General features: G+C 39.3%; 1 protein-coding gene across 2 annotated transcripts in view; it reads left to right on the top strand.

The window, feature by feature from the left end:
* PCDH15 (protocadherin related 15) overlaps positions 1–27480 on the top strand; it is an 869139-nt gene that overhangs the window by 607669 nt on the left and 233990 nt on the right. For both annotated transcript variants that reach the window (XM_077874888.1, XM_077874887.1), the window contains exons 17-19: positions 2055–2134; positions 11097–11190; positions 22263–22391. In XM_077874888.1, coding sequence (XP_077731014.1) covers positions 2055–2134; positions 11097–11190; positions 22263–22391 — 303 coding nt within the window. The remainder of the gene's footprint in view (positions 1–2054; positions 2135–11096; positions 11191–22262; positions 22392–27480) is intronic.

Below are 27480 nucleotides of genomic sequence, written 5' to 3'. Positions count from 1 at the left end.
TAACAGGCAGTCTCTTAATGACATAGGTAGGCCAGGACTGAGGACCCAGAGGGGCTCCCACGGGACCAACCAACAGGGCCCCTGGCTGTGCGCAGGATGGAAAACAAATGCGAGCCAGCAGGAGGTGAGAGCAGAGTTTATTGAAGATACAGAGAGAGTGCAGGTCCAGACTGTCTGGAAGACACAAAAAGGAAAGGAGAGAGAGTCTCATCTTTATTCAGGGTCTAGTGTGCTTGTCGTGTCCTCTAGGGTATTCAGGGATGGGTCAGAGCAAGAACAGGTGCCCAGGTGTCCTCTATAAGTCACATTCCTTGGATCCAAGGGTCTTGGGGTTGAGATGTCTAGTGGGGTGGTCGGGTAGATACACAGGATGACCTCATCTGGTCTTTCTTGCCCAGTCACTCCTTAGATTTTATATGTTGTGCTAGATAAGTCCAAAGAAATCATTAATTCCTTGTCCCTTACAAGGAGGACATCCTGCATGGCATGTATAAGGTGGGGTGCAGGTCCTAGGAAGAATAGAAGCCAGAAAATGAGCAAAAAGCAGATTTTTATGGAGTCCTTCAATCTCCCTGTCTCACTAACATAGCATAGTTCTGTGTTTCTTCAGAAAGTTCCCTGTGTCATTATTTGCAGTTCTGTTTCATCTTTTTGGCTAATACTTGCCTGGCAAAGAACAGAAAATAAGAGGATGATATCGCTTGATATTTATGAAGCATCTACTCTCAATTCCATTGAGACTGTTTTAAAAAATATTTTGTTTCTTACTCTATAAATCTTAGATTTCTACGATAAGGAATTCAACTAAATTTAAAATGTCAGATTTAGATATAAATGCAATGCTTCAAGGTATTACCCTGGGTAGTTTACTATTTCATTGCCTTTTAGTGACTGTGTATCCGTAATAATGCAAAAGCATGACTCAAAAAAAATAAGAGGTAGGCCTGAAGGAAGTGGTCACCTTGCTCACCCAAATTTGACTGCAGGGCCACCAGGAAGACAGCTATTCCCGTGATCCATGGGGAAGATGTGGTAGGGATGGAGCTCAGACATAAGCACATAACTGCAGACGGTTGAAGGGTCGGCCCAGTGGGATCTGCTGATGGGGGGCGCACGGGAGAATAGGAATGAACAGTCAGGATATGAGGCTGAGCAAACAGAGGTGTGCAGGGGTCACTATGATGTGATGGAGCCTGAAAGCACCAGCCTGCAGTTATGTTGAGGGTGGAAGATGGAGAGACAGCAGGATTTGGGGGTTTGAACATTTTCAGTTGGGGATGCTTGTCCCTCATCCAGCTGGGTGCTCAAGGAGGCCACAGGTTATGCTGAAATTCAGAGGAAAAGGCAGGGTTGGGAATGTGTACCTCCAAGTCAGAAGCTGTTGGCCCGGTCTCCTCTGACTTGGGTGAAGGAGAGAGAAGAATGTATGGGAAACCTTCAACGCATCAGATGTTGGCCTGTGTGCCTGGACACCAGTCATTTCAGCTAAACCTCTCAGTGTTGATTGACTGTTTTGTGTTGTTACCGTTCTCATTTCCAAATTCAGACGTTGAAAATTAATCACATGTGTAGACACAGAGCCAGTTTCGAATTCAAGTGCCCCGGCTCCAGATTCAGGATTCTTAAACCATGAAGCCTCCTGACTTGACATATTCCCAGCAAAAAAGGGAACCAGTGGACTACACAATGCCTTTACCCTGTAAACATGGACACAGAGTCTAACACATCTGTTTCAACTGTAGAGATACACTCGTGTAAAAATTAAATACACGAACCATCACTCTATTTCTGCGCCAGGTAAGATTATGTGCACATTAGGACGATATTCCTCTTACTCACTGTCACCACCTTCAGAGGAGAGGAAATGACAGACATGCTGGGGTGATAGGAAATTCTGAATTTTACCTCTTGCCGTTGGCACATCTTCTTATCCCTTGTGTGTCCAGGTGTCTCGGGGATGTTCTGTGCTGTTGGTTTCCCGCTCCTGTGTTCCAGGGTACCAACCAGGAGCTGTGTCCATGACTCGATAATTCAATCATGTTTTCTCTCTGAAGGCAACTGATCGAGAGGGTGACCCGATAACGTATGCCATTGAGAATGGAGACCCTCAACGAGTTTTTAATCTTTCAGAAACGTAAGTTACAAATGATCTCAGCATTTATTTTATTTATTCCTGGTAGCAGGGGAACAGACTTCTAATCAGAAGCTTTCAGCTGTTTGTAGTTTTATTTTACTTTTTTTATTTTTCTCTAAGAATGCTAATGAGATCTGGGGGCGGGGGATAATTCTGAATTCAGAAATCTTACCCAGGAGACTACTTATTTTAAACATTTTTACTAGGTAAAATCCACTGAGGTGGAAACACTTTATTTGTAGACTGGGATTAATTAGATCCCTTTAAAGTTGCCAGGTACTCATAATAACAAAGGCCTTTCTGCCGAGACTAATGTGGCGCTAAATTGTTCATTCAAAGAGAGTTTTGTAAGACAAAGCATAATTCAGACATATTTAAAGTACCAACAAAGTCTACCCTTTGGCTTTTGAGTCGTGTAGGTGTATTCTGAAAAAGCTTAGCACACAAGCATCACCTGTCCCTGCCCAGCCTTTGGGGGTCTCTATCACTGTGGCTCTACTCCCCTCCCAGGGTGGCAGAGAGAAAAGCAGTCACCCCCAGGAGGAAGGCCGGAGCCCCTGAAGGAGGCGCTGAGGTTTGCAGAGGGGTCACTGGCTTCCCTTCTGCAAGAGCCATGTACCAGTGCCGTGGTCACCTGTGGCTGGTCCTATGTCTCGGACTCTGACTCTGAGCAGCCACAAGTGGCTCTCCTCCCTAAAAGAATGGAAAACTCAACGTGGACCATGATTATAACGTGAGAATTTTCACAAAGGAATCAGACACTGCTTTCGTCTCGGGAACATGTGTGCATGATGTCAATTCCAGGGAACGATAGATGGTCGCTGGTCTTGGGAGGAACACCTGTAATTTCACGTTGACTAGGTTGTTCCAACCATGAGTTAGTTTGCCTGGAAACAGTACTGCTCAGACTTTTTGATTTCACAAATGAATAAACTTCCATTTAAAAATATGGAAAGGTTGAGGCATCTGGGTGGCTCTGTGGTTGAACATCTGCCTGTGGCTCGGGTCGTGATCCCGGGATCCTGGGATCGAGTCCCACATTGGGCTTCCCACAGAGAGCCTGCTTCTCCCTCTGCCTGTGTCTCTCCCTCTCTTTGTGTCTCTAATGAATAAATAGAATCTTTTAAAAAAAATGGAAAGGCTTAACTATTCAGAATTTTCTCCTATAGATAAATACAAATCTAAGTTAGCTATGATTTATAATCATCCTGAAAGAAATAAATTTTTTTAAAGGAACACTTTAACAGCAATCATGACTGCATGGTACTGGTATAAGAGTATAAGAGTATATTATAGATCACTATGATAAAGCTAAGAGTCCAGAAATAACCAGATTATAACATTTGTGGTCACTCAAGCCCCCCCCCCAAAAAAAAACAGCCAAGACAATCCAACCAGGAAAGAATAACCTTTACAGTAAATGAAATTTGGGGCTGTGTACAAAGGAATGAAGTTGGATCTTTGCCTCACAGCATTAGCAAAAATTAAAGTGGATCATAGACCAGAGATTAGAGTATGTAACTTCTAAGAGAAGATACAGAAGTAAATCTTCAAAATGGGAACTAAGCAGTGCTTCCCTAGATATGACACAAAAGCCCAGTGACTAATAAGAAGACGGGTAAGTTGGGCCTCATTCAAAATTTGGAATATATATGCTTCAATGGTCAGTATCAAATAAGTGAAGACCACCCCAGCCTGAGAGAACATATGCTTAAATTATGTAGATGATAAAGGACCTACAAATATCTAGAATTTGCAAAGAACCATTACAACACCAAAATAAACGGAGAAATAATCCAAATAAAAAATGGACAGGAATTTGAATAGACATTTCTCCAAAGATGCGATATGCGTGGCCAATAGCATCTGGAGATGCACTTGTGATCACGAGCCATCTGGGAAAATGCAAATGAAAATCACGAGATGCTGCTTCTCACCTACTTAGAATGTCTGTAATGAAAAAGGAAGGGAAAAAAAAAGAATCATGGGTGAGATATCAGAGTCCTCATCTATTTCTGAGGGGAAGTAAGGTCAGTGTGTTCTTTGGAGAACAATGTGTGATTTCTTCTAACTGTGAGATGGAGAGTTACCCTATAACCTGGTAATTCTATCTGTATCTACTCAAGAAATGAAAACATACATCCCCAGAAAGAGTGGTACAAGAGTGTACACGGTGGGATTATTTGCAACATATGGGAACAATTCCACGTCCATCTATAGACGTGGGTGTGTCAACAGAATGTCGGCCCATACAATGGAGAACCTTGTCAATAAAGGAGAACATCGTCCCAACACCTGTCACAACATGGATGGACCTTGCAAACATTATGCTGAGTGGAAAGTCATTCACGTAGGACCACACACGGTATGATTCCGTTTGTGCGAAACATCCAGAACAGGCAAATCTATAGCGACAAAGGAAGTAGACGGGTGGTCGCCTGGGGCTAGGGAGTGGGAGCGAACAGGGAGTGACTGCCACTGGGTGATGCTAAGAGTGATGAACATGTTCCAGAATTTATTGTGGTAACATTCGACAACTCCACGAATATACCAAAAGTCATTGAATGGCACCCTCCAAATGGCTAAGTTTGATCCTATGTGAGTTATATGTTAATAAAGTTGTGTTTGAAAAAGACAGCAGTGAACCTCCCCTGCCAGAGCAAGCAGGAGGCCCAACCCTATACTCTATTAAGGATTTCCATTCCTGTCTATCTGCTTTTCCCCCTGAGTCTGAACAATTTTCGATGACTGGCTGTGAAATCGGATGAGCCACCAATTTTACCAAAGAAATTCTCCCCTCGTGGTGATACCCTAGCAAGGATTTCTCTCCTTTTTTCTCTCATCTCTGTTTTTGAAACCAAAGAAACACCTAACTAGGTCATAGAGGTTCTTTAAGGTATAAAAGATGTCAACCTGGCATCCTTGTTGTCTACACTGACCCCAGTTAGTGCTCCTACATCACTACAGCTAACACTACAGCTCCTTCATCAACTCACACACACTTAAGGCCAATCTCCTTAAGTGCAAAATGCTTCCGGGACAGCTAGAGCAGGGCACGTCCTTGTGACCTTCGCAGGGTCTCTTTCAATGATCATCCTTGGTTCGGGGTCCCAGACAGCGGGTCCAGTGCTTTCTATCCTATGGTCAGTTTACCTCAGCCACTTCATTGCTGTTGCTGTTGTTATATATTTGCAGGCTACCCGAGCCCATGACCAATGTATTTCCACACATTTGAAAAATGTGGGAAAAATTGAAATTTTAATCCCTTCCCTCTCAAAACTTCTGGGCTACCTGTGCACATTTGCACCACTGCTTCTATGTAAGTTTTAAGAATTTGAATACTTCAGGTACCCTTTAGAGAATAATAGAAAGGAAAGAATGGTCTACCTTAGCAGACACTATAATCTATACACATAAGAGTTTCTGGTTACACTTTCCTTCTCAAAACAACAACAAAAAAAGTACATGTTCATTGTTCACTTTAAATACTATATTATTTTATGCTATGATACAAATTTTAGCACTAATCATCATAATCCTACCATTAGTCTACCTCGTTCTGTTGAAATAAAAATAGGCCAAAAAAAAAAAAAATAGGCCAAACTTTTTCATAAACCCTTAAAACAATCAGTAGTAATAAACAATCATTTCAATGATAGTATGTATTTACAAGATGCTGGATTTTTATCTCATATTAGTGTATTGGATTAGTCACATTGCCACGAAAGAAACTCACTCACTCTTTCAAGAAAATGATTTGTTCCTATAAATGAGTCATTCCTCACCACGTGTTAAATGACCAGATCTGTGAGGTTCTGTAACGCATTCTATTATTTTAATAACTTTTCATAGTATCTTTGTTGAGAGCTGCGTGTGACCCAGCAAATATTTATTCATCAAACACTTACAGATAAGTAAGCATTTGAACAAGATATAAAGAACACTTCCTTTCTAGTGTGATGGCCAAATATCTACATCAGTTATAGCAGGAAGGTGAGGACTTTTCTGTAGACGGAATCGTGTATAACACGGAGAGGCAAAAACGCTAAGCAGAAGAACCTCCAAGTTCTATCTGGCCCTTATTAGAATTTTAGGGGAAAAGCTTTCTTTTTATCTTCACTGGCATTTTATTTTTTTTTCCCTACATGACTAAATTCATTTTGACACCGATTTTAAAGCTTATTATCTGTGACACGTCAGTGTGAACTTTGCAACTACATTGAAGATTACGTAACATTGAAGAAAAGGATATGCACTTGCTTTTCTGTCTCTCCTTCTCTCAAAATACACATCTGAATGGAAGCACTTCCTCATGCCCTTCGCTGGACCACGGTGGCTCCTGCCACCACCTTCTGAACTCAGCCCAACTCCGGCCTCTTCTGTGGGGGCCTATGTTTGCTCCCCGCCAATCACTGTTTCACACCAAACACCACGTCACACATCTTCAAGGATACTCCAGCCTCTAAATATCATCGTGAGGCCTGTAATGTGATGCCCACCGGCAGCACGGGAAATCTCTCAAAGACTCAAGACACTTGTAAGGATAAATGATATTAAATCACAGCCGGTGGAATATATTGAAAATGTTTAAAGGAGGCCTCGGATACAGAGCGCGAGAGCTGTGGGGTAATTTCTGTCAGCCCACAGTGTTGCTGCCCCAATATTTCCTAATCCACCATGCAATTTGGGAAAAAAAAAATGACTGCTTGGAGCATCAGATTTTGAGTGCCAGCAGACTGGCTTATGTGGAAGGAGATCCCCCTCTACCATGTTTTAGTTACATGGCCTGAACAACTTCTGAACACCCATTTTTAGGGTTAGACAAAGCACCCCATTGTCTAAAAAAGCTTGATTTTGTTCAGTACAGTACTTTTCAGAAAGATAGCCTTCAGGTTTGGTGAGAGAATTCCATGTAATCCAATTAATTTGATTGAAGTGAAAGTCGCGTGGCGTAACATCAACCATTTCACAGTGAACAGCTCGGTGGCACTGAGAAGGCCCACTGGGTTGTACAACTATCACTTAGATCTAGTTCCGGAGTATCTTTATCCCTCCAAAGGGAGACCTGACCCAATAAGCAGCTGCTCCCCAGTCACCTCTCCTCTCACCCCTGGCAACCACCAATTTAGGTTCTGTCTCTGTGGGTTGACCAATTGCCATTTTTCATATAAATGGAAGAATGTAACATGGAGCCTTTCGTGTCAGACATTTTTCACTTAGCCCAATGTTTGGAAGTTCAGCCACGTTGAGCAAATCTCAATACTTCATTCCTGTTGATGTGAGCCTACTATCACGTTGTTTGCATGATACAATCTGTTTCTCCATTCATACATTGATGGACATTTGGGCTGTTTTCCGGTGCCTTGGCTCCTGTGACTACTGCGGCCGTGAACACATATGTGCATGTATTCAAGATTCTGTTTTCCATTCTTTCACGTATATTTGCATAATTGGAATTCCTGGGTCATATTGTCATTTTATGTTTACTTTTTGAGGAACTGCCAGGCTCTTTTCCACAGAGACTGGACCACTTTCTGTTTCCATCAGCCATGTACACGGGTTCCAGTTCTGTAAACCTTGTCAACGTGGTTTTTTCCCATTTGTTGTCTTTTGTTAATTATATCCATCCTAGTGGATGTAAAGTGGTATTTTATTGTAGCTTTGATTTTTATTTCTGTGACTACTAATGGCATTGAGTAATGTTTTCTTGGACTTGTTTGTCATGTATTTATCTTCTTCGGAGAAATATCTGTTCAAGTCCTTTGACTAAGTTTTAATTGGGTCATTTGTATTTTTGTTATTGGGTTTTAAGAGTCCCTGGCACATTTGGGGAGCCAGTCTCTTATCAGATATATGATTTGCAAATAGTTTCTCCCATTTTCTAGGGTTTTTTTCAACTTTGTTTTAAAAAATTCTTAATGTTGGTGAAATCTAGTATACCTATTTTTTTTTCTTTTGCTGCTCATGCTTTTAGTGTCATATTTAAGAATCCGTTGTCAAATCCAAGATCATGAAGATTTATCCTCAAGTTTTTTGCCTAAGAGTCTCATGGTCTCCGTACTTAGGTTTAGATGGTTGATCTATTTTGAATTAATTTCTGTAGATGGTGTAGTCAAACAGCCCAATTTCATTCTTTCGCATGTACATCTCCAGTTGCCCCTGCCCCATTTGTGGAAGAGACAATTCTTTCCCAATTGAATGACCTCAGCATCCATGTTTAAAACCAATTGGCCACAGATATATAGATTTATCTCTGGATTTTCAATTTTATTCCATTCCCAAGGATACATGGGTGCTTTTATATGCCCTGATTTCCCAAGAAACTTTCTGCCCATCTTTTCCTTCCAGGCTTCCAGTGCACTAGGGTACACCTCAACTGTAATCTTTTGCCTCAGGTGACTGCAGGTTATTTCACGCCTTCCAGTGAGTTCCAGGAAAAACAAAAACAAAAACAAAAACAAAAACAAACTGCTTCCCTGCATCCAGTGAGTTCTGAGTTAGGCAAAATAAAGACAAGCAGCATGCATTATTCCTCCAGACCAGCAAACAGAATTATTTATGAATAAGGATAGTTCTGCTCCCACTAGAAATGGGGACCAGAGTGTCACCCTGGGAAGCCTGACCGCCGTATTCAAGACCACTGATGTGACTCCTGTGAGATATATTTTCAATCATGTAAGATATAAGGAGCACTATTATTGATGTACGATTCTTATGTATTTTTATTATGTGAACTTACAAGAATTCCTGCATTCCTAAAGGCGGCCCAGGGTGTCCGGCTCTATAGCTTCCAGCCGGCTGGTAGTTATTTCAGAAATTTCACCTTTGCTAGTTATTTCAGAAATTTCAGGAAAGTGTGCTTGTGTGTACCCATCCACTAGTCTATAAAACCCACAAAATATGACCTATTCTTTCTCTCCTTTTCCATCTCCCAAATATCCTGTCCAACTGCCTACTGTTCTGAGACACAAGGCACACACCATCTCAAGAGAAGGGATATCTACATAATAGTCACCTGACCATTAAAAATTAGCTGTTTATGTATAATATGGGAATACTGTATAAGGTTCTAGAGATTTTCTAGTTTAATGTACGGAATAGAATATTGATGTTTGAACCTTAAACTGAGGGGAGAAAATGGAAAGCAGTAACTCAGTTTTCTTTTTTCTTTCATTGTACTATGGCTAGGTTTTCAGGTTTCCTTCCTTTTCTCTTTTTTTTTTCTATTTTTTAACAAGATGTTATTTGTTTGAGAGAGAGCGAGAGCCAGAGAGATCACAGAGGGAGAGGGAGATGGAGAAGCAGACTTGCCACTGAGCAGGGAGTCCAAACTGGGGCTCGATCCCAGGACCCTGGATCATGACCTGAGCCGAAGGGAGACGCTTTACCGACTGAACCACCCTGGTGCCCTCCTTCCTTTTCTTAAACAGCTTGTGAATACATCTCAGAAGCAATAAATGTCTTAGTTTTCTCTTGAAGTCATTTTACATTGAGATTATAAGAACTACCTGCATTGTGGAAAGTTACTCCAAAAGCCATTGTTATGAACTACTCTGGGGCTTGATTTTCAGTTATTTTGACAAAACATTTAAAAACTGTTCAAGTAGTGGACTTAGTTTTCATAGTTATACCACATGTTTAGAGCTTTTCCAAGTCCATCTGATCAACAATAACACAATAAAACTGTAACTCTGACTTTGATTCATTGGTGTTGACTCTCTTTACCCAACTACCATGTGTGATATGAATGGCTTAAATTCCACTATAACAATAAAACACTTGGATTAAAATGTGAAAGCCTTCTATCACTCAGAAATAGATTGGTTTTATGATTGAATAAATATTTTCGTGTTTTATTATATTAATATAACCTGTCCTCTACAATAGATGCTTGTTAGGACTTTACTAAAATGTCAAGTACAGCATCAGATTGTAGTATCTAAGACATAAATGTGGAACTTGCTTTAAAGAACATTGTAAGTGACCAAACTGTTATAAAACAAATTACATTGCAGAATAAAGTCTTAAATATTTGGAGGCATTTGTTTTAAACAGCGAAAGGGCAAGAAGTAGTATTAAAATAGTCTATTATGAGAATTTGTCCAAAGGCTATTCATCTCCCATTATACATAATAAAATTAAGAAGCATCTAAATTTCAAAGGAACAACTAAACTCTAAAATTGTTGGTGTATCTGACAAAAACTTGCTTTTATAAATCCTAAAATGAGAGAGTGAAGGCTCATAAAATTATGTTTTCTTAAAAAGAATGTAAACTCTGCAGTCTGATTCCTCTCTGGAAAACAACATATTTAGAAATGATCATTATAGAGAATAAAAACAAATATTACAAAAATAATCCCAATACCTGTGAAAGTTGTAATATTCCACTGCATATTTTCTGATTGTCTACAATGAGCCTCAATTGTTTCAAAATGAGAAAAGAAGGATGAGATAGATGTTAATTGTTAGTGTTTGTCAAAGGTGGAATTCAGATGTTTGCATTTCCAGTATGGACACATAAGTGGCAATGGATGGGAATGTCGATATATATGAGTTTGAGTTCTAAGAAACTATTCCTTGATTCAAAGGAATATGAAACAGCTAAAAAGATTAATGGAGTCTTTTACCTTTGAAATAATCATAAACAAGATAGATATCTTTCTTCCCGTAATGAATCAAGCACTGTTTTATTTTTCTCTTGGAGCCTGGAGAATCAGCTGGGTTATCTCCTTCAGTTTGGCAGTTTTTCATTGTTGCTAAGAAGCTCAACAGCCTTAAAAGCTTTTTTTTTTTTTTTTTTCAATTTTCCACATGAATCCTAGATTCCTGCATCTTAAATATTCAGGCAACATTTGCCGACAGGGAAGAACCTGTGGAAAGTAGTTCCCAATGGGAGGAAGATTCCCTGTGACTTAGGATCTTTGTGTGTCTCATCTGTTTGTTTGTTTTCTTTGTTACTAGTACTGGAATTCTAACCTTAGGGAAAGCCCTGGACAGGGAGAGCACCGATCGCTACATCCTGATCGTCACTGCTTCGGATGGCAGGCCCGATGGGGTGAGTACCCAGCCTGGGGATAGGTGGCAAGAACGGTGTGGGAGCAAGAGAGCCTTATAGCCTGATGCATCACAACGCATCACAATCCTGAGTCTGGGAAGTCATCCCTTTGCACCCGGAGCAGCTCCTTAATACTTGGAGAAGTGCTCTTGTCTCTAATGGGCTCTTTTAAGAGTGGGACCCATGCTCTGAACCTGTCACAGTGTTGGAACTTCTCACCTTGACAGAGTATGTACCTGCCATTGGCATTCTTACCCAACTTATGGGAAAAAATGAAATCTAACGGTCTAAAACGCATTCCACGGTGGTCATCATGAGCATGGCACTCAGAAATATGTCCTGGCAGTTTTCCTCTGTTTGGAATCTGCTCCCTTTAATGTCATTTTTTGAGGGGGTTGGAAGAGGTGTGTGGATACATGTATTGAAGCTCTTAGGAAGCCACGTTGATGGATTCTGCGCGTTGTTTGTAAGCAGCATTCAGGATCCTGACTAATCCTTGCTGATTGGAGTGGTTTAAATGGGCCCATCATACCAAAGAGGATAAGTTTTGTTTTCTCTGCACCTAAAAATCGCTTTTAAGAATAAATCAACTGTTTAGTCATTCTGAGTGTTTTAAAATCATTGAACTGTATTCTTTAAACCAACTTGCTTACAACCACTACTGTTCTAATTTTTTTAACATTATGATATATCAATTGTTGGTAACAGGTCCTTAGATTGTTTTGGTTTTGTGTTTTTATGTCTTGTATGACACAAAGTAGTTTTTTTCTTTAGTCACATGCTTATAGACCAACCCACTGTCCTCTGGAAGTAGTTTCAAATTCACTTTAGGAGCATAGGCAAGGCTCACTCAATTAAAAGAGCAACACGGCTCCGCTTGACTTAAGATGACCTGTTTGATCTGCTGGAGGCATATCTTTGAGAAGGATTGCTCAGAAAATCTTATCATATAAAAACATATAAGCTTGCTACCTGTACAATTTTATTACTCTAAGTAAAAGTTAGAAAAATACATAAAGATGACTAATTAAACTTGATGATCTGTCCATAGTAAGCCATTTGCCATTGCTCAAACATTAGGTAAAACAGTTAGTTACATGTAGAAAATAAAATATGCAGAAAAATCTGAGTCACTAGTGGGGCTACTAGAAGGTACTTAGATTTACAAAGAAAAATAAAACCAAGATCAATTTTATATATGCAGCATTCCTGATTAGGAGTATGCCTGTGTTACGTATATATAAAGAAGTTGGCATTTTATTTTCAAGAAGAAAATAAGAGAAGAATTTGACACATGGAAGATTAACTGGCAACTTGCCTAGGAGATAATGAGGAGGGTCCTGGGGAGCCATTATTTAGTATGGAGGAAGAGGTATTATTAGGAAAGGAAAAGAAATGAGTAGCACTCAGGTCAGTCATTAGGATAGAAAAAAATTCATTAAGATAAAAAAAAAAAAAAGAAAACTGGGCAACCCCAGTGGCCCAGTGGTTTGCCACCTGCCTTCGGCCCAGGGCATGATCCTGGAGTCCCGGGATCAAGTCCCAGATCCGGCTCCCTGCATGGAGCCCGCTTCTCCCTCTGCCTGTGTCTCTGCCTCTCTCTCTCTCTCTCTCTCTCTCTCTGTCTCTCTCTGTCATGAATAAATAAATAAAATCTTAAAAAAAAAAAAAAGAAACCTAATACACAGCTTTGGAAGATGTCACATTACAAATCAGAGATTCATGGCAGTGATATTAGCTAAGACACTTTAAACCTGCCCTTAACAATAATTTCTTAGGCAAGAGAACAGAAGTGAAAAATAGAGTATATTAAGATATCCAGCAAAGTCTCAATCTACTAATTATGGGTTTACCACATCAAAAATTGAGACTAAATTCTCGGTTAATTTCTTCTAGAGCATTTTTTTTCCCCCAGTTACTTTCTTGGTAATTTCAGGCCCCTTGGCCAAGTCACTTAGCATTTCTGGTCCCACCACTACTCAGGTATTTACAATCCTATGATCAGTAAGGTCTCATTCAGCTTTAAAATTCTGAGCCTCTCACATAAATATGTTTAAATTTTTATTTTTTAAAGATTTTATTTATTTATTCATGAGAAATGTAGAAAAAGGCAGAGACACAGGCAGAGGGAGAAGCAGGCTCCATGCAGGGAGCCCGATGTGGGACTCAGCCCCACCACCTGGGATCACACTCTGAGCCAAAGGCAGATGCTCAATCACTGAGCCACCCAGGTGTCCCCATAAATATGTTTCATTTTCTAAAGTTTGTATTGAGAATATCAGTAGAGAAAGGGATGTTTAGATTTCAAATAAAAGCTTCTTTAGCTAATTCCATTGTTTACATAATTTTAGGGATGGGCTTCCATGTATCTGAAGGAGAAAATGATAATACAACCAGTAGAGTGTCATGTTGTGATGTGCTTTTCTTATCTATACATTTAATCTTATGTCCTTTGTAGAATTATGGAAAATTAACCTTTTAATCTTAATGATCGTGGTTTTCAAGAAAGGTACTTACTGAGCACAGACCCCAGGTGGAGGTATTTTTCTTAAATCAAAATTATTACCAGCAATTTGTGTGAAACAGCTTGGGAAGATATGATTTGATAATTTCATCATGGAAACACCACCTCTCCCACCCTTCCCCACACTGTGTTTTTAGGGGAGAAGAACGCTAACATTTATTGCTCATTGCTAATGTTTTGTAGACGAAGTTGATGACATTTTACTTGATGCTCTTGGGTTTTTTCCTTTTTCTAAATCAATTTTGTCAATAGTAGCAGGAAAAACCTAAACAAGTTAAATATCTCATTATTATAAATAATGAGATTTCTTTGTCTACCATGAATACAGAAAAACTCATACTCTTTATATTTTCATAGCTATTTACACTTACTTGAAATTCTTGCAAATCAATATAGTCGAAAACTCCCTAAGAAAACTTCTTCCATGTTTTATTCCAATATTTTCACATTTTAGCTGAAATGACTTTGAAACTTTTATATAGCACTTGCTTTTGTAAGCACCTACATTTCACCTTATTTATAATAATAGCTCCCAAATGCGTTTTTGAAGGAATACACACACAACGTCTTTGCGGAGGCTTCTTTGTAACATTATTTACTTCTAATCTAAACTAAGTCTAACCAATCTGAACTAAAAATACAATTTATTGGAATGTTTTCATGGAAAATGTGGGCAAACTTTATTATGTTCATGGATATAGTTTGATCAGCAGGGAGGAAAAAAATTTCCTTGACCCTTTAATGTCCCTCACTGGGTCTAAAAATTAAAAGTGACAAAGAGAGATTAAGAGGGGAAAGCACACAAATTTATTTAAGTTTTACAGGATGTGGGAGCCCCCATAAGGAAGCGAAAACCCAAAGAATTGGTGAAACCTGCTTGCTCTAATAGGAGGTTAAATGAAGAGAGGCGGGTGTGGAAAAGCAGCTAAGCTCTGTCGGGAAGCTAAAGGGAGGTGTGAATTATTTGGACAAGGTCTGCTTGTATAGAATTCTCTCTGTCTCAACTTCTTGCTCTTGTTGATAATAAAAATGTTACCTTCCTTCTGATGCAGGGAGTACATCTTTCTGTGGGAATTTAATGTCCTGCTTTTAAGAAAAAGAAGGAAGGACTGAGTGTTTTTCCTGCATTTGCTGTTTTTCAAGTGCCTTTAACTCAAAAGGGTCAATATACCAAAGAGGCATATTTTGGGGTGTTGTTTTCTGAACTCCTTCATCAATCACTGGTAGCAAGAGCCTTTAGGAAGATGGCTGGAGGTAAGAGGAAGCCAAGCAGCAGGGGCTTAACCGAAGCAGGATTTATTGGTCTCAAATATAAGGAAACAGAAGTGGACAGGAAAGGGCTCGTGTACAGGACTTCAACAACTCATCAGGGATGACCACTGTCTCTTTTCTGCTCTGCCATTTTGTTTTCATCTTCATGGTTACCTAATGGGTTTCTGATGACTAATGCCACTCTAGGCATCTATTCTCCATTGCCAAGAGCAGAGGGCAAAGATGAATCCCAGGAGAGTCCACCCTCTTTTCTACCTGGAACTCGAGCTTTTTCAGAGACCACACTTGGCATCATGCTTCTTATTTTTTATTATCTACACCAGGCTGAAAGATTACTAACCTAGTAAGTAGGGCTTATGGATCGTGGTTGTCAATAAACCAGTAGCACAGCAAAATATATGCATATGCAAATCACAGTGAAAGATGTAAATATGCAGAGGGTGCTCAGGATTTTCTCTTTCTTTTTTTTTTTTAAACAAATTTATCAGTTGTCATTTCCCAATAGGCAAACATTCCTACTCAAAATGCAAAGACGTTCTGTAGTGTGAATATTTCTGAACAGATTCCATGAGTTCAGCAATATTGTTTTCCTTCTTGAAATAGATGATGACTTGATTATATCACGGTTTTTGCTCCTGTAAAATTTTCTAGAATTCCTAGCTTGACTTACTCCATTATGGCTTTTTTAGTGAATATCGGGGGTGTTTTATAATTTCAAATTGTCAGTAGTCTTAGCATCTATGCTTGGGTCTTTAACTAGCATTATTCTCTGAATGTCTTTTAAACATGATAGTATAAATAAGCATTTAGAATCTAGAAGTTGAACATTTAACTATTTAATCAAACTATAGGAAACATTGGCGAAAGGAAAAAATATATATGCCAGAAGAATTGTGTGTGAAATGCAAATAACTGAATTTCAATATAGACCATGTAATAAAATTTTAGAAGAGAATAATTATATTGGTAGTTTTTTGAAAAAACAAAACTGCAGTGGGTTTATTTGGGTGTATACTCATTAAAAAAAATGACCATGTAATTTTAAAAGAGAATGAGGTACTTGTTCATTCTCTTCAAAAACCATAGATTTATGTTTCTCATTTTTTGAGGGGGGATAAAATACTGACATTTTAGTGTTTTTTGAAGTAAATCTTCCAGTAGTTTTTTTTTTTTTTTTAATTGTGACATAATCTATGATGTTCTACTAGTCTCTGTTATGTTTATATTACATAAAATGAATTATATTTTATGACATATTATTGCAATATATTTTTTATAAAGGATATACTCTCCTCACACTGCACTCAAATATACATGGAGTTCGAAGCTTATCTTTTTTTTATACCTAATCTAATCTTCCTGAGTGCACTCTACTGCCTAGACACTAATGTGTACCTGGACTGGGTCAGGTCACACTTAACTTCTTGAAACAACATCCCAGCCTCTTCTGTTTAAAACACTCTTTTCAAGGTAAACATATGCTCACCAGTGACGCTGCTAATAGTGCTCTTCCTCTCTTGCCTACCCTCATCCTAAAATTGTACAGGTGCAGGGTATGCTTACTAGTTCTTGATGTTGGCAGGAGGGTACCCAGCTTGAATGTTCTCCATCTCTGCCGGTCTCTGTTTGTCTGGTGTGTCTGGTTTGGCCTCTCAACTGCTGGCTTTTGAATTCTGCCCAAGCCCTAATGACTCCTTTGAGTATTTGGTGTATCTGTTGCTGCCTAGCATTGACGAGAACTTGACTGCGACCGTCAGGGTCCTTGGTCCTCACCCAAGGCCTTCTCACATTAGTGATCTCTTAGCCTCTAGAATTCCTGAGCCACACACAGAGAAACCAAGCTTCTCTCTTTGGCCACCTGTCTTTGTCACTGCTGCATAGTCACCGCCATGTCCTATTAGATAGGACTGCCATGGAAATTCTCTGGAGGTTTCCATGTTTCACAAGAGTCGGCCACTGTTTCACCTGAAGTTCTCTTACTTTCTCAATAGCTATCAACTACTTTCCCCAAGGTGCTTCTCCCAGGCCTCCTCTCTGTAGGTGTGACCCAGAACAGTTGGGGGAGGGGATGAAAGGAAGGAGATCTGCATCCCACCTCCTTGTCTTCTCTGTGCCCCCTTCTTTTCCCTTCCCCAAAATCCAGAATAGGAAGCCATCCCCTGTTCTGCTTTTCTGGGAGATATTTTCTATTCTTTCATTCTCAAAGGGGGAAGAAGCCTCCATGTGAGCCTCCCTAGTATGAAGGGCGCCCAGTCTATGTCATCAAAGGAACTTTATGATCTCGGTCAAGTGCTTGGCTCTTGATATTGTAGCCACAGGATGATTTGTATCTATGAATATACGTTTTGGATTAATATAGCCGAAAAAGAATGCCCGTTACAGAATATATATATTTTCCTTGTCCTATTAGATGAAAACAATGATGGTCAGATTCTAAACAACACACCATCATTGTTCCAGACTCCAAACTCCATTTTTAGCAGAAGGAATTAAATGTGCTAATAAGCATCAGTTTGAACATACATGTTTATAAAAATGTTTAAAGGGTCTTTTTGTATATGTATGTGTCTATGGATGCATTTCCAAATTGACCAAAAAAAAAAAAAAAAAAAACTACATCATTTCATTCTCTATGTCTCAGTTATATAACATATTACACACATTTTTCTGTTTGTCAGTTTATGAGTAGATAGTTTCATTTAGATCTATATCAGTGGAAAGTCATCATAATTGTATCTTCAGTAACTAGAGAATGAGTACATTTTTTTTAAGATTTTATTTATTTATTCATGAGAGACACAGAGAGAGAGGCAGAGACACAGGCAGAGGGAGAAGCAGGCTCCATGCAGGGAGCCCATCGTGGGACTCGATCCTGGGTCTCCATGATCCCATCCTGGGCTGAAAGCGGTGCTAAACTGCTGAGACACCCAGGCTGCCTGATTGAGTACATTTTTTAACACCCTAAATAACTTCTTCTTAAACCAGGTTTTCAATAATATTTTTAAAAAGGTTTTATTTATTTATTCATGAGGGTCACAGAGAGAGAAGTGCAGACATAGGCAGAAGGAGAAGCAGGCTCCTCGTAGGGAGCCTGATGTAGGGCTGGATCCCAGGATCCCGGGATCACACCCATAGCTAAAGGCAGATGCTCAACTACTGAGCCATCCAGGTACCCCAGGTTTTCAATAATTTAAGAAATTAGCTCAAGAGATTCAATAAAGTCCATAATATAAAATTAAGGAAGATTACGAAATACTTTCAAAAAAAGTTCTCATTAACTAAAAAATGATTTGTGTAGATAAATGTACATATGTTTGCATTTTTTTTACTTTGACTCTACATCTCACATTTTTTATACTATACCAAACCAAAGGTGCCATATTAGTGTTTTTATTTCAAGACCATACCAGTTTATGAAAATGTGTATTCAAACTGTTTGCTGCAACAGAAATGTCTGCTTGCATTGTTGAGAATTTAATTGGATTGTGAGGATTTAGCCATGATAAACTCTATGACACTTTATAATTAAAATAATGATCCCCAAAATAACAATTTATGAAATGTAGTACTAAACTGCAGGTTCTTCCAGCTAGTAGAACTGTAAGTTGATACAACTTTTTAGAAAATAGGCAATAAGGCAAATTCCCTTAATGGGAAAGATAGCTTTGCACTGATTAGGTTTATTAGTTTGGTGTCTTATCTTTTTTATTTAATTGGCATAATATAGATTGATTTTTAAAATTAATAGTGAACATGTATTCGCTGACGTATTGTTCTTTTTATAGATTTTACTTAAAATGGCCTAAGCTGATGTCCTAAGTATTCAACATTAACCAACCAAAAATCAGTCCCTGATAAGATACATAGACATCCTATAGGGCACAAATCCATATTGAAGCATTGTCACCATCTTTCTGAACCAATCAAAAAAAATCTACAAGATTGTGCTTTACAACCAACAAATCTACAACTATTTCAATAGATTTAAATGATAGAGTCAATAGGTCTAATGTGTAGCCTGGGCACTTTTAATGATTAACCAAATGATTCTGTTGCAAATGGTCTTTGGATGACTTTTCAGGAAAAACACAAACTGGAAATTATTCTATGTGTGTTTATTACTTAATACTTCTGTAAAAAGAGACATGAGTATGCCTCATGTCATATATGGTCACTAAGATGTGGAAAAATATGTCAACATGGTCCATAGATTTTGGCCCCTCTTAATACAAAAACAATGCACTCATCATTTAACTTTGCAGATTACTTGGTGACCCTGCTCTCTTCTGCATTACTCAGCTCCCGTCCATGGTCTTTGAGCACCAAAACAGTCTGAAAACATCACACATCACAGCATCAAGCTATGGGGATTGTAAAGAATATGATGAAAACTTATATAGTAGAGTGACAGGAAAATATGGACAGGCCGGCACAAAGAGTATCAGGCCACTTGAAGGAAAGTCAGCAAATTCTACTGTGACTGCTCAGATTTTTACTCCAGGCTATCAATTTCCACGTCTTATCGACCCTCAGGCAAATGGAGAACTCTTATTTCTGTAAAAACATCCTTTTACTGGTTTTAACTCTTACACAACTTTTAGAGAAATAACATTTGTTTCACTGATTTTTATTATAAAAGCAATGTAGCCCTATTGGAGGAAATGTGGAAATTATATACAAGTTAAAAGGATCAAATTAAATTTTCTGCATTTCATCTTATCAGGTAATGTTTGAATTCATACAGCTCCATATATATCTACATATAAGTGGGTTTGTGCTCATGCATCTTTTAAATTACATGGTTTCATGAAGATATGCACACAAAGGAATGTAGGAACTTTACTTGTGCAGCTTAATACATTTTCACATTGTGAACACATTTATGTCATCACTACCCCCACCTCCTTTAGGGCAAGAAACAAGAATTACTTAGCACCCCAGTACCCGGACTTAGGACTATGCTGGTTCCAGCCCACCTTCTTCACAAAGTGACTTCTGACTTCTAGCACAATGGAGAAGTTGTGCCCATCTTTGAAATTCATAGACTCGGAATCCTATAGCATGTGCTTCTTTGTGTGTCACTTCTTACACTCAACCTATGTTTGTGAAACCCATCCCTGTGGGTACTTGTAACGGTGCTCTGTTCATCCTCCGTACTATATATTATTCTGCTATGCTCATAAAACCATCTCCTACTGGTGGGCATTTAGACTGTTTCCAAGTTTTGATGAGACAGCACTATTCTGGTCATCCTTGGCATGCTTTTATTTTTTTTTTTTTAAGATTTTATTTAATTATTTCATAGGGAAAGAGAGAGAGAGAGAGAGAACACGAGTAAGGGCAGAGGGAAAGGGAGAGCTGATTCACCACTGAGCAGGGAGCCAGGTGCAGGGACCCTGGGATCATGACCTGAGCCGAAGGTAGATGCTTCACTGATGGATCCACCCAGACACCCCTTTGGCATGCCTTTAGATAAAATTTTTATTGGGGTTTATTTATTTATTTTTATTTATTTTATTTTTTATTGGGGTTTATATAAAAAATGTACAAATGATACTGAATGGCTGTATGAATTTTCACCGAATGAGCCCACCAATGTAGACAATACACCAAATAGAGAAAGAACCCATTATGAATGCCCAAGAATTCCCCGCTGTGCACGGTGATTTTTGAATGACTGCTGAATATTGCATGTGGAAAAACCTTAAAAGCTTGGGGTAAAGTCATATTGCTCAAAGGAGGATATACTTTGCTTCTGTTAAAATAGGGACAGACAACCTTAATTCAATTGGAGTTTGAGCTATGGGTTTTAGTTGGAGTGTGGCAAGATCTAGACCCCATGCACCGTTACTGCTAGATGCAGAATGGCAGTGATCCCAACAGGAAGGACAGGGAATTTACCAGGCCTTTGCCTCCTTGCTCTCTAGGAATACAGTATTTGGCCCTATATCCCATGAGGGCTACAGGAGCTCCTCAGATTCACTCTCTCTGAGCCAAGGGTTGCTGCTCGGCATGTTAGCCTTTCACTCTACATCATGTACAGTTAGAATAAATTCTTTCAGTATTTTTTTTTAATTTTTAAAGAGTTTATTTGAGAGAGAGAAAGAGAGAAAGAGCGTGAGCAGAGGAGAGGGGCAGAGGGCCGGGGGAGAAGCAGACTGCCTGCTAAGCAGGGACCCCACACACACACCCAAAGTGGGGCTCAATCCCAGGCTCCAGAGCCCATCACCTGAGCCAGACTCTTAACTGACTGAGCCACCCAGGCATTCTTTTTTGTTTTGTTTTGTTTTGTTTTTAACAAAAGTTGGGCAATTATTTCATCCTGCATTTTTCTCCTACTTTTACCTTACATCTTGTCACATCTTTACTATTGTAGCATAATGGATTTTTCTTTTGCCAGCCAAGGGCCTTTTCTTTCTCTGATTCTGGCCCCAGGCTTCAGTGATCTGTCCCACACCATCACAGAGCTCAGTGCAGGGCAGCTGCTGCTCTCAGGCTTTGATTAGAGTAAACAGTTTCCAGCTTGACTCACATCTAACAATGTTCCTTGATTGTGCAAAAGTCGTTGACCTACGTAATAGTCTCTGGTTGCAGCAGGCTGAGGATTTACCTCTTAACCAGGTAGCACATACTACTGGGAGGTGGACCTGCTTATTTACTATTTCCTTGGGCTACATAATCATAAGGTAACCACTTAAATAGTGACATGCGGTGCTCAAAGTCTTGGTTTAGAGGTGAACCCAGAAAATGGTGAGTGTAGTATTTTCTGACAGTGTTTACTTACCTAAAAATACCCATTTGATGCACTGTGCCTTTTTATAATGTACCATTTTTATTTTTAAACAGTGTGAAATGTGATATAAACTACAGAAATGTTACATTTCAGAGAAAAAGAAGTAGATGTGTGTACAAACAAAAGCTTGCCCACCCATAAAATGTGAACAAGGTACAGGTAAAATCACTTTCTCAAAGTAAGCCTCCAGGAAATACTTGACATTTTCAAGAAGATGGTTGCCCTGTAATATCATTTGCTTTCTCTATCAGTGAGAGGTGCTGAAATATTGCAAACCTACTCTTTTTTTCTTTGTCTTTTTTATTATTATTCATTTTTGGAAAGCTAAGAGTAGGAATAGCAATGAGATGCTTTGGGTTTTAGTTGGAATGATGCAAGTTCTCACTGTATTTCTGATAGACAAATGTCAAGATGACCAACTAGCTGACATCAAAATGAAAATAACTCCTTTCGCATTTAATCTTTTTTTTTTCCTTCTTTAAGACCTCGACTGCTACTGTAAATGTTGTGGTGACAGATGTCAATGACAACGCTCCAGTGTTTGACCCCTATCTTCCTAGAAATCTGTCTGTGGTGGAAGAAGAAGCCAATGCCTTTGTGGGTCAAGTACGGGTAAGTGGACTATATCTATTAAATGTATTTTTAAGTGACTGTGTTTCTAACACTTTAATTTTGAAAAAAGATTGAGCTAATGCAACATACAGTAGTGATCAGTGAATGAGATACTCAAGTTTTTTGTTGTTGTTGTTGTTTGTTTTGTTTTTTCAAATCACCTTGCGTCCACTGGATTTCACTTATTTATAAGCTTGTGAATTTGCATCTTATGAATCTTAGGTGATTTAAACACTGATTCATTTGAGACTATTCTTTTCTTATTTTATATATATTTTTTTTCTGGAATTGTAATAAGGTATTTAGAGAGATATATGTAATTAACTTTACCATTATGTGTGAATTTGTAAGTGCATACCTCAAAATATAGATGTTTAGACATAAATTATTTGTCTAAACATATAGTTAGGATTTTCTTGGTACCTATATTTGTACACACTCCTTGTCCAGCATGCTCTCCTGATTCTAATACTGGGTATATCAGCCAGTTTCTGTACTTCCTTTGATGAATAATCCCATTTTTCTTATAGCAGTGCAGTATTTCCTCAGTTGGGCCATCCTTGGTTTTGAACATGGTTGATGGTTTAGAAGCCATAATCTGAGGGCAGATTTTGAGAAAGGCACATATATTTCACAGTATCTACCTGAGATAAGGCATCTCTGTGAGCTACAGGCAAGGAAAGAACCCTTGTCTCACAGGATTGGGTCAGCTAGAAGGTGAATGCAGACTTCAGGCTCCCACCACTACCCTACTAAAGCCTTGAGTCTTGAATAAGAGTTTTGTTGATGCTCTGAAGCAAGCGTTCTCTACAAGCCAGCTGCTCTTCCAGTCAGACAAAGGTCTGGTGTTCAATAGAGTGTTCTCTCTGGCTACCGAAGATGAGGGTTTCTTTAAATGTTGTTAAAGGCAGAGACCTTCTGACTTTCATACCATGGCCTGAGGTGTTGATTGGACATATCACATGAGCTCATCAGTCACGTGAGCTCATCAGGTTTTTTTCCCCCTCAGAGCTCTGAAAATACTTACAACTCCATAGTCATCATCATCATCATTGTCCCTCTGCCTCTCAAATCCTAGAGATATTTTGTGAAGCATACATTCCCTTTATGCCTTTATGCCACCCAAGCTCACCACAGGGGAGAGGATTGGTCATTGTGCTGTTGCAACAAGCCACAGAGTCTTGATGCCATGTAGCCAGCAAGCCATTCAACTCCAGAACTCTGTGTAATAATACCTGCAGTGTCACAAGTTTTCTTGTGGACTCTACAAGAAAAGACCTGTAGACAAAAGACTGAGGTAGAAATAATTTTTGAGAAGTTCAAGTGATACTCATAGGAAAGTAGGAAGTAATTCAAGGAAAAAGAGAGCTGCCAATGAATGGACAGCAACTAAATTAGTCATTAGGAAGACTGAAGCCCAATTTCAAGAGCATATCTAGGAAATTCTGCAAACATATGTACCAAAATTATCGATCTTGAGAAGTGATGGAACTGGCAAATTCATGCATGAAATCCTGAGAGTTCTTGGTCACTGATGCTGTGGAGGAGCCATTTTTGGTACTTTCTGCCCCAAGTGCAAGCAAGCAGCCAGATCTCTTATATTTGGATTCAAGGGCATTTAGTCACACTGCAGATAGCAGCAGATGGAAGTCGGCTAGAAAGTATATGTGCTCTGAGAGACACACATGGAGCACTGACAGTTTCTCTTATACCAAGCAAAAACAAGGTGGTGAAATCTGAGTAGCACGTGCAGAAAACATAAGAAAGGGGATTGTGCTGAAGTTGGCTCATGAAGGACGAATATTGGCAAGAAGAAAATTGGAAGGAGTTGGAATATTTCCAGCACATTATTGCAGGAATAAAAACAGATACAAGGCTTTGACATGTCATATTACAGCAAATTGGATGTGCCATGTTGTAAAAATTCCTCTCTGCGTGTTGGAGAAGGTGCTGAGGGGGACCTCTGGAAGGTCTCAGGCACCACTAGATTTTTACAATAAAGATTACTCCTGAGTGGATTGTAATGGGAGATTGCCAGCTCAGAAGGTAGTTATAATAGGCCAGATCTAGAGGCCTGAACTATTATATTAGTCTAATAATGATGATGATTAAATATTGGGGGCTTCTGGGTGACTCAGGTGCTTAAGTGTCTACCTTCAGCTCAGGTCATGAGCTCAGGGTCCTGGGATCAAATCCTGCATCAGACTCCCTGTTCAATGGTGATTCTGCTTCTCCCTCTGCCTCTGCCCCACCTCTTCACTTACTCATTCTCTCTCTCTCTCTCTCTCAAATGAATACATAAAATATCTTTTAAAAATACCATTACAGTTATCACTCTAGTTGCCACATTGATGAAAACTGAAAAATGTAGTCACATCTACCAACTATTCAGCTAAAATAAACAGGTATTGAAATCATTTAGGAAAAATTTCCTCTTCATTTCTCTTAATGTACTTAGCATAGGAAAGAGAAAACCCATTTGGATATATAATTAATAATATGTAAGTAGATGTTAACATAATGACTAATTATTAATGATTTTTACTTTTTCTTTCTTTTTATTATTGTTACTTTTCCTAGTGGTTCTCTGCCTTCGAAGGAATTAGAGCATTAACGTTGTTTCTTGTCTTCTAGTTCTTAAATTAGATGAGAAATGGTCTCTGTAGTTTGTTTCAGCATTAAAAATTGAAATGTTAACCTTAGCATTTGTAATTTGACAAAGCAGTAATTGTCCTGGTCTTTAGGCAATAGCGTGTTTTCATAAAAAACTAAAATGAGTTTGAAAGTACAAAGGAACAGAAAAACATGCAAAGCAGGTGCATCCTACTGATTCTGCACAGTTCCAGAGAACTTGTAATGTTCAGAGAATGGAATTTTGATGCATCATAATGGTCTCCTGTTGCTACCTAATGATAATTATATAATACATTAATTTCACTAAATGACTCATGCTCTGCTTATAAAATTTAATTTTAATTGTCACCAAAAAACGATTAGGACACACTTAAAACTAAGATACGTATGGTTAGTTATTGCACTGAATTTGAGTTACTGACTTAAGGAGTTTTTGTTCTAATGGTGTTTTAGCATGCACAATCCAGTATTTGCATTCAAATGCTGAAGGAACTTCTCACTTTCTTTTAGTGTATTAAAGTAGGACTGTAGTAGCAAACTTTATTAAATAGGAAATACTTCCAAAGCAATGTTTATGGATTATGCCAAGCAAAGAAGTTTTATCAGCATATTAAAAAATAAACTACCAACCAGTAATTTTTGAACGTAGAACCCACTACACACAAGCATGATATACTACACTTAACTTTGGAAACCATTTGCATAATTCTCAGAGCATTTGCAGCAGCAGCATTGTTGGGGAGAAAAGAACAGATGCAGAATGAAACCTGGGAAATTGAGTAAGAACAGACTCCATCTCTATATCAAGTGTCCAATGTGTGTGTCATCTGGATGATTTCCTAAAGGATGAGGAACACTACGGAGGACAAAGTCAGCTGCGTCGGGGTTCATGGGAGAATGTATTCATCTGTAGTATCTTGACAAATAAGTGAGATCCTAGGTTGAAAAAAAGAAAAAGGAAAAAGAAAGATGCCAGGCAGATATGATAGAGGAGACAGAGGACAGAGTTGAGCTGAAGAGGCAATTGGAGAACAAGTCAATAGTTTGACAGTAATGGAAGATGTGTCCAGAGGAGTTGTAGAAAATTGATGAGAAACATGTTGAGTTCTGATGGGGAAGGCCAGGGAGGCCTAATGACACAGCTGCTGATGGAAGACTTGACAACTTGGCGCACCCGCATAAAATCTTGTTTAGTGCCCTTTACAATGTGTCACAGGAGGCTGCGTCTAGAGGGTCTTTATGCACATTCTGAATCTGGGCCACAAGCTGCCAACAGTTCATCTCCAAGTGGGTCTCAGGTGTAAGAGACCTCACACATGCTGCACAAAATCCCCAGTCCTCCCAGATCCCAGGGAAGCAGAAGACTTGAGGGGTGTGTGTAGTGAGAGAGAGAGAGAGAGGGAGAAGGAGAGGGAGAGGGACAGGGAGGGGGAGAGGGAGGGAGGGAGAGAGACATTATGCAGTAGAAGATATTTATGCACACATACATATATATAAACAATTTATGCGTGCATATATTACTGTTAAATAGCTGAGGGTAAGGAAGCGGAGTCTTCTGTTAGGATTATGTCTCTTTTTGTCTTAAAATGCTAAGATGCTAAACTGCTCAGATGTGTCTCCCAGATCCCATGTCTTCCGAAATCAGAAGACCAGCTAGGAATGATCCGTCCTGATGCCTAAGTCAAGTGCACGACTTTGGTCCCACCATACACCCCCGGTCTCGAGCGGGGAATGGAGACACTCCACTCAATATGGTGCATGCCATTTCCATTTATTTTTCCCAACCAAGGCCCAATAAATTCAACCCTAAGTCTGGATGGGGAGTGAGGAGGAGATGAAGGGCCATCTGTTCAGTAAGCACCGTCTCCCGCACAGCGTCTGTGATGGTCTAACAGAATATAGCAGGAGGGAGGGTGAGAAGTTTTTACTTTGGCCCAGGTGCCCCAGGAGGCCCTTCACTGCATGTTCTGGGTGAGTGGAAATTGAGGGGGGAGGCTTCCTGCAGCGTCCCCTGGAGGGCTTCCTTAGGAGCCACAGCTCCCCTTAAATCCCAGTTCGTCCTGTTTTTCAGAACAGCCCTGGGCAGGAGAGCCCACACGGAGGCAAAGAAGGCACACTTGGGACAACACTTCCTCTTACGTTTCAACCGGGTTCTTTGCAGTGTCTACACTATGGAGGGAGCTGCTTCCCTGCAAACTCCCCATAAATGCCTTGTAGAGACCCTTATGCTGAACTGACCTCCTCTAGCTCTAAGTAACAGAGATAGAGCCCTGAGTCAACAAAATGTCCTTCCAGTTCTAAAAACAAAAGAGGCTGAATTTATTTAACCTGAAACATAAGTGCCTTCCCCCGTGAGGCCTATGTGCGGAACGCCAGCTGCGGTAAGGTGGTAGCAATTCCGCTTAAACCCTGAGAGCAAAATATAAAATAAAATAAATAAAATAAAATATAAAAT

This window comes from Canis aureus, chromosome 27 (genome assembly GCF_053574225.1).
Source record: "Canis aureus isolate CA01 chromosome 27, VMU_Caureus_v.1.0, whole genome shotgun sequence".
NCBI classification, from domain to species: domain Eukaryota; kingdom Metazoa; phylum Chordata; class Mammalia; order Carnivora; family Canidae; genus Canis; species Canis aureus.
This window is presented reverse-complemented; position numbering and strand designations above follow the sequence as displayed.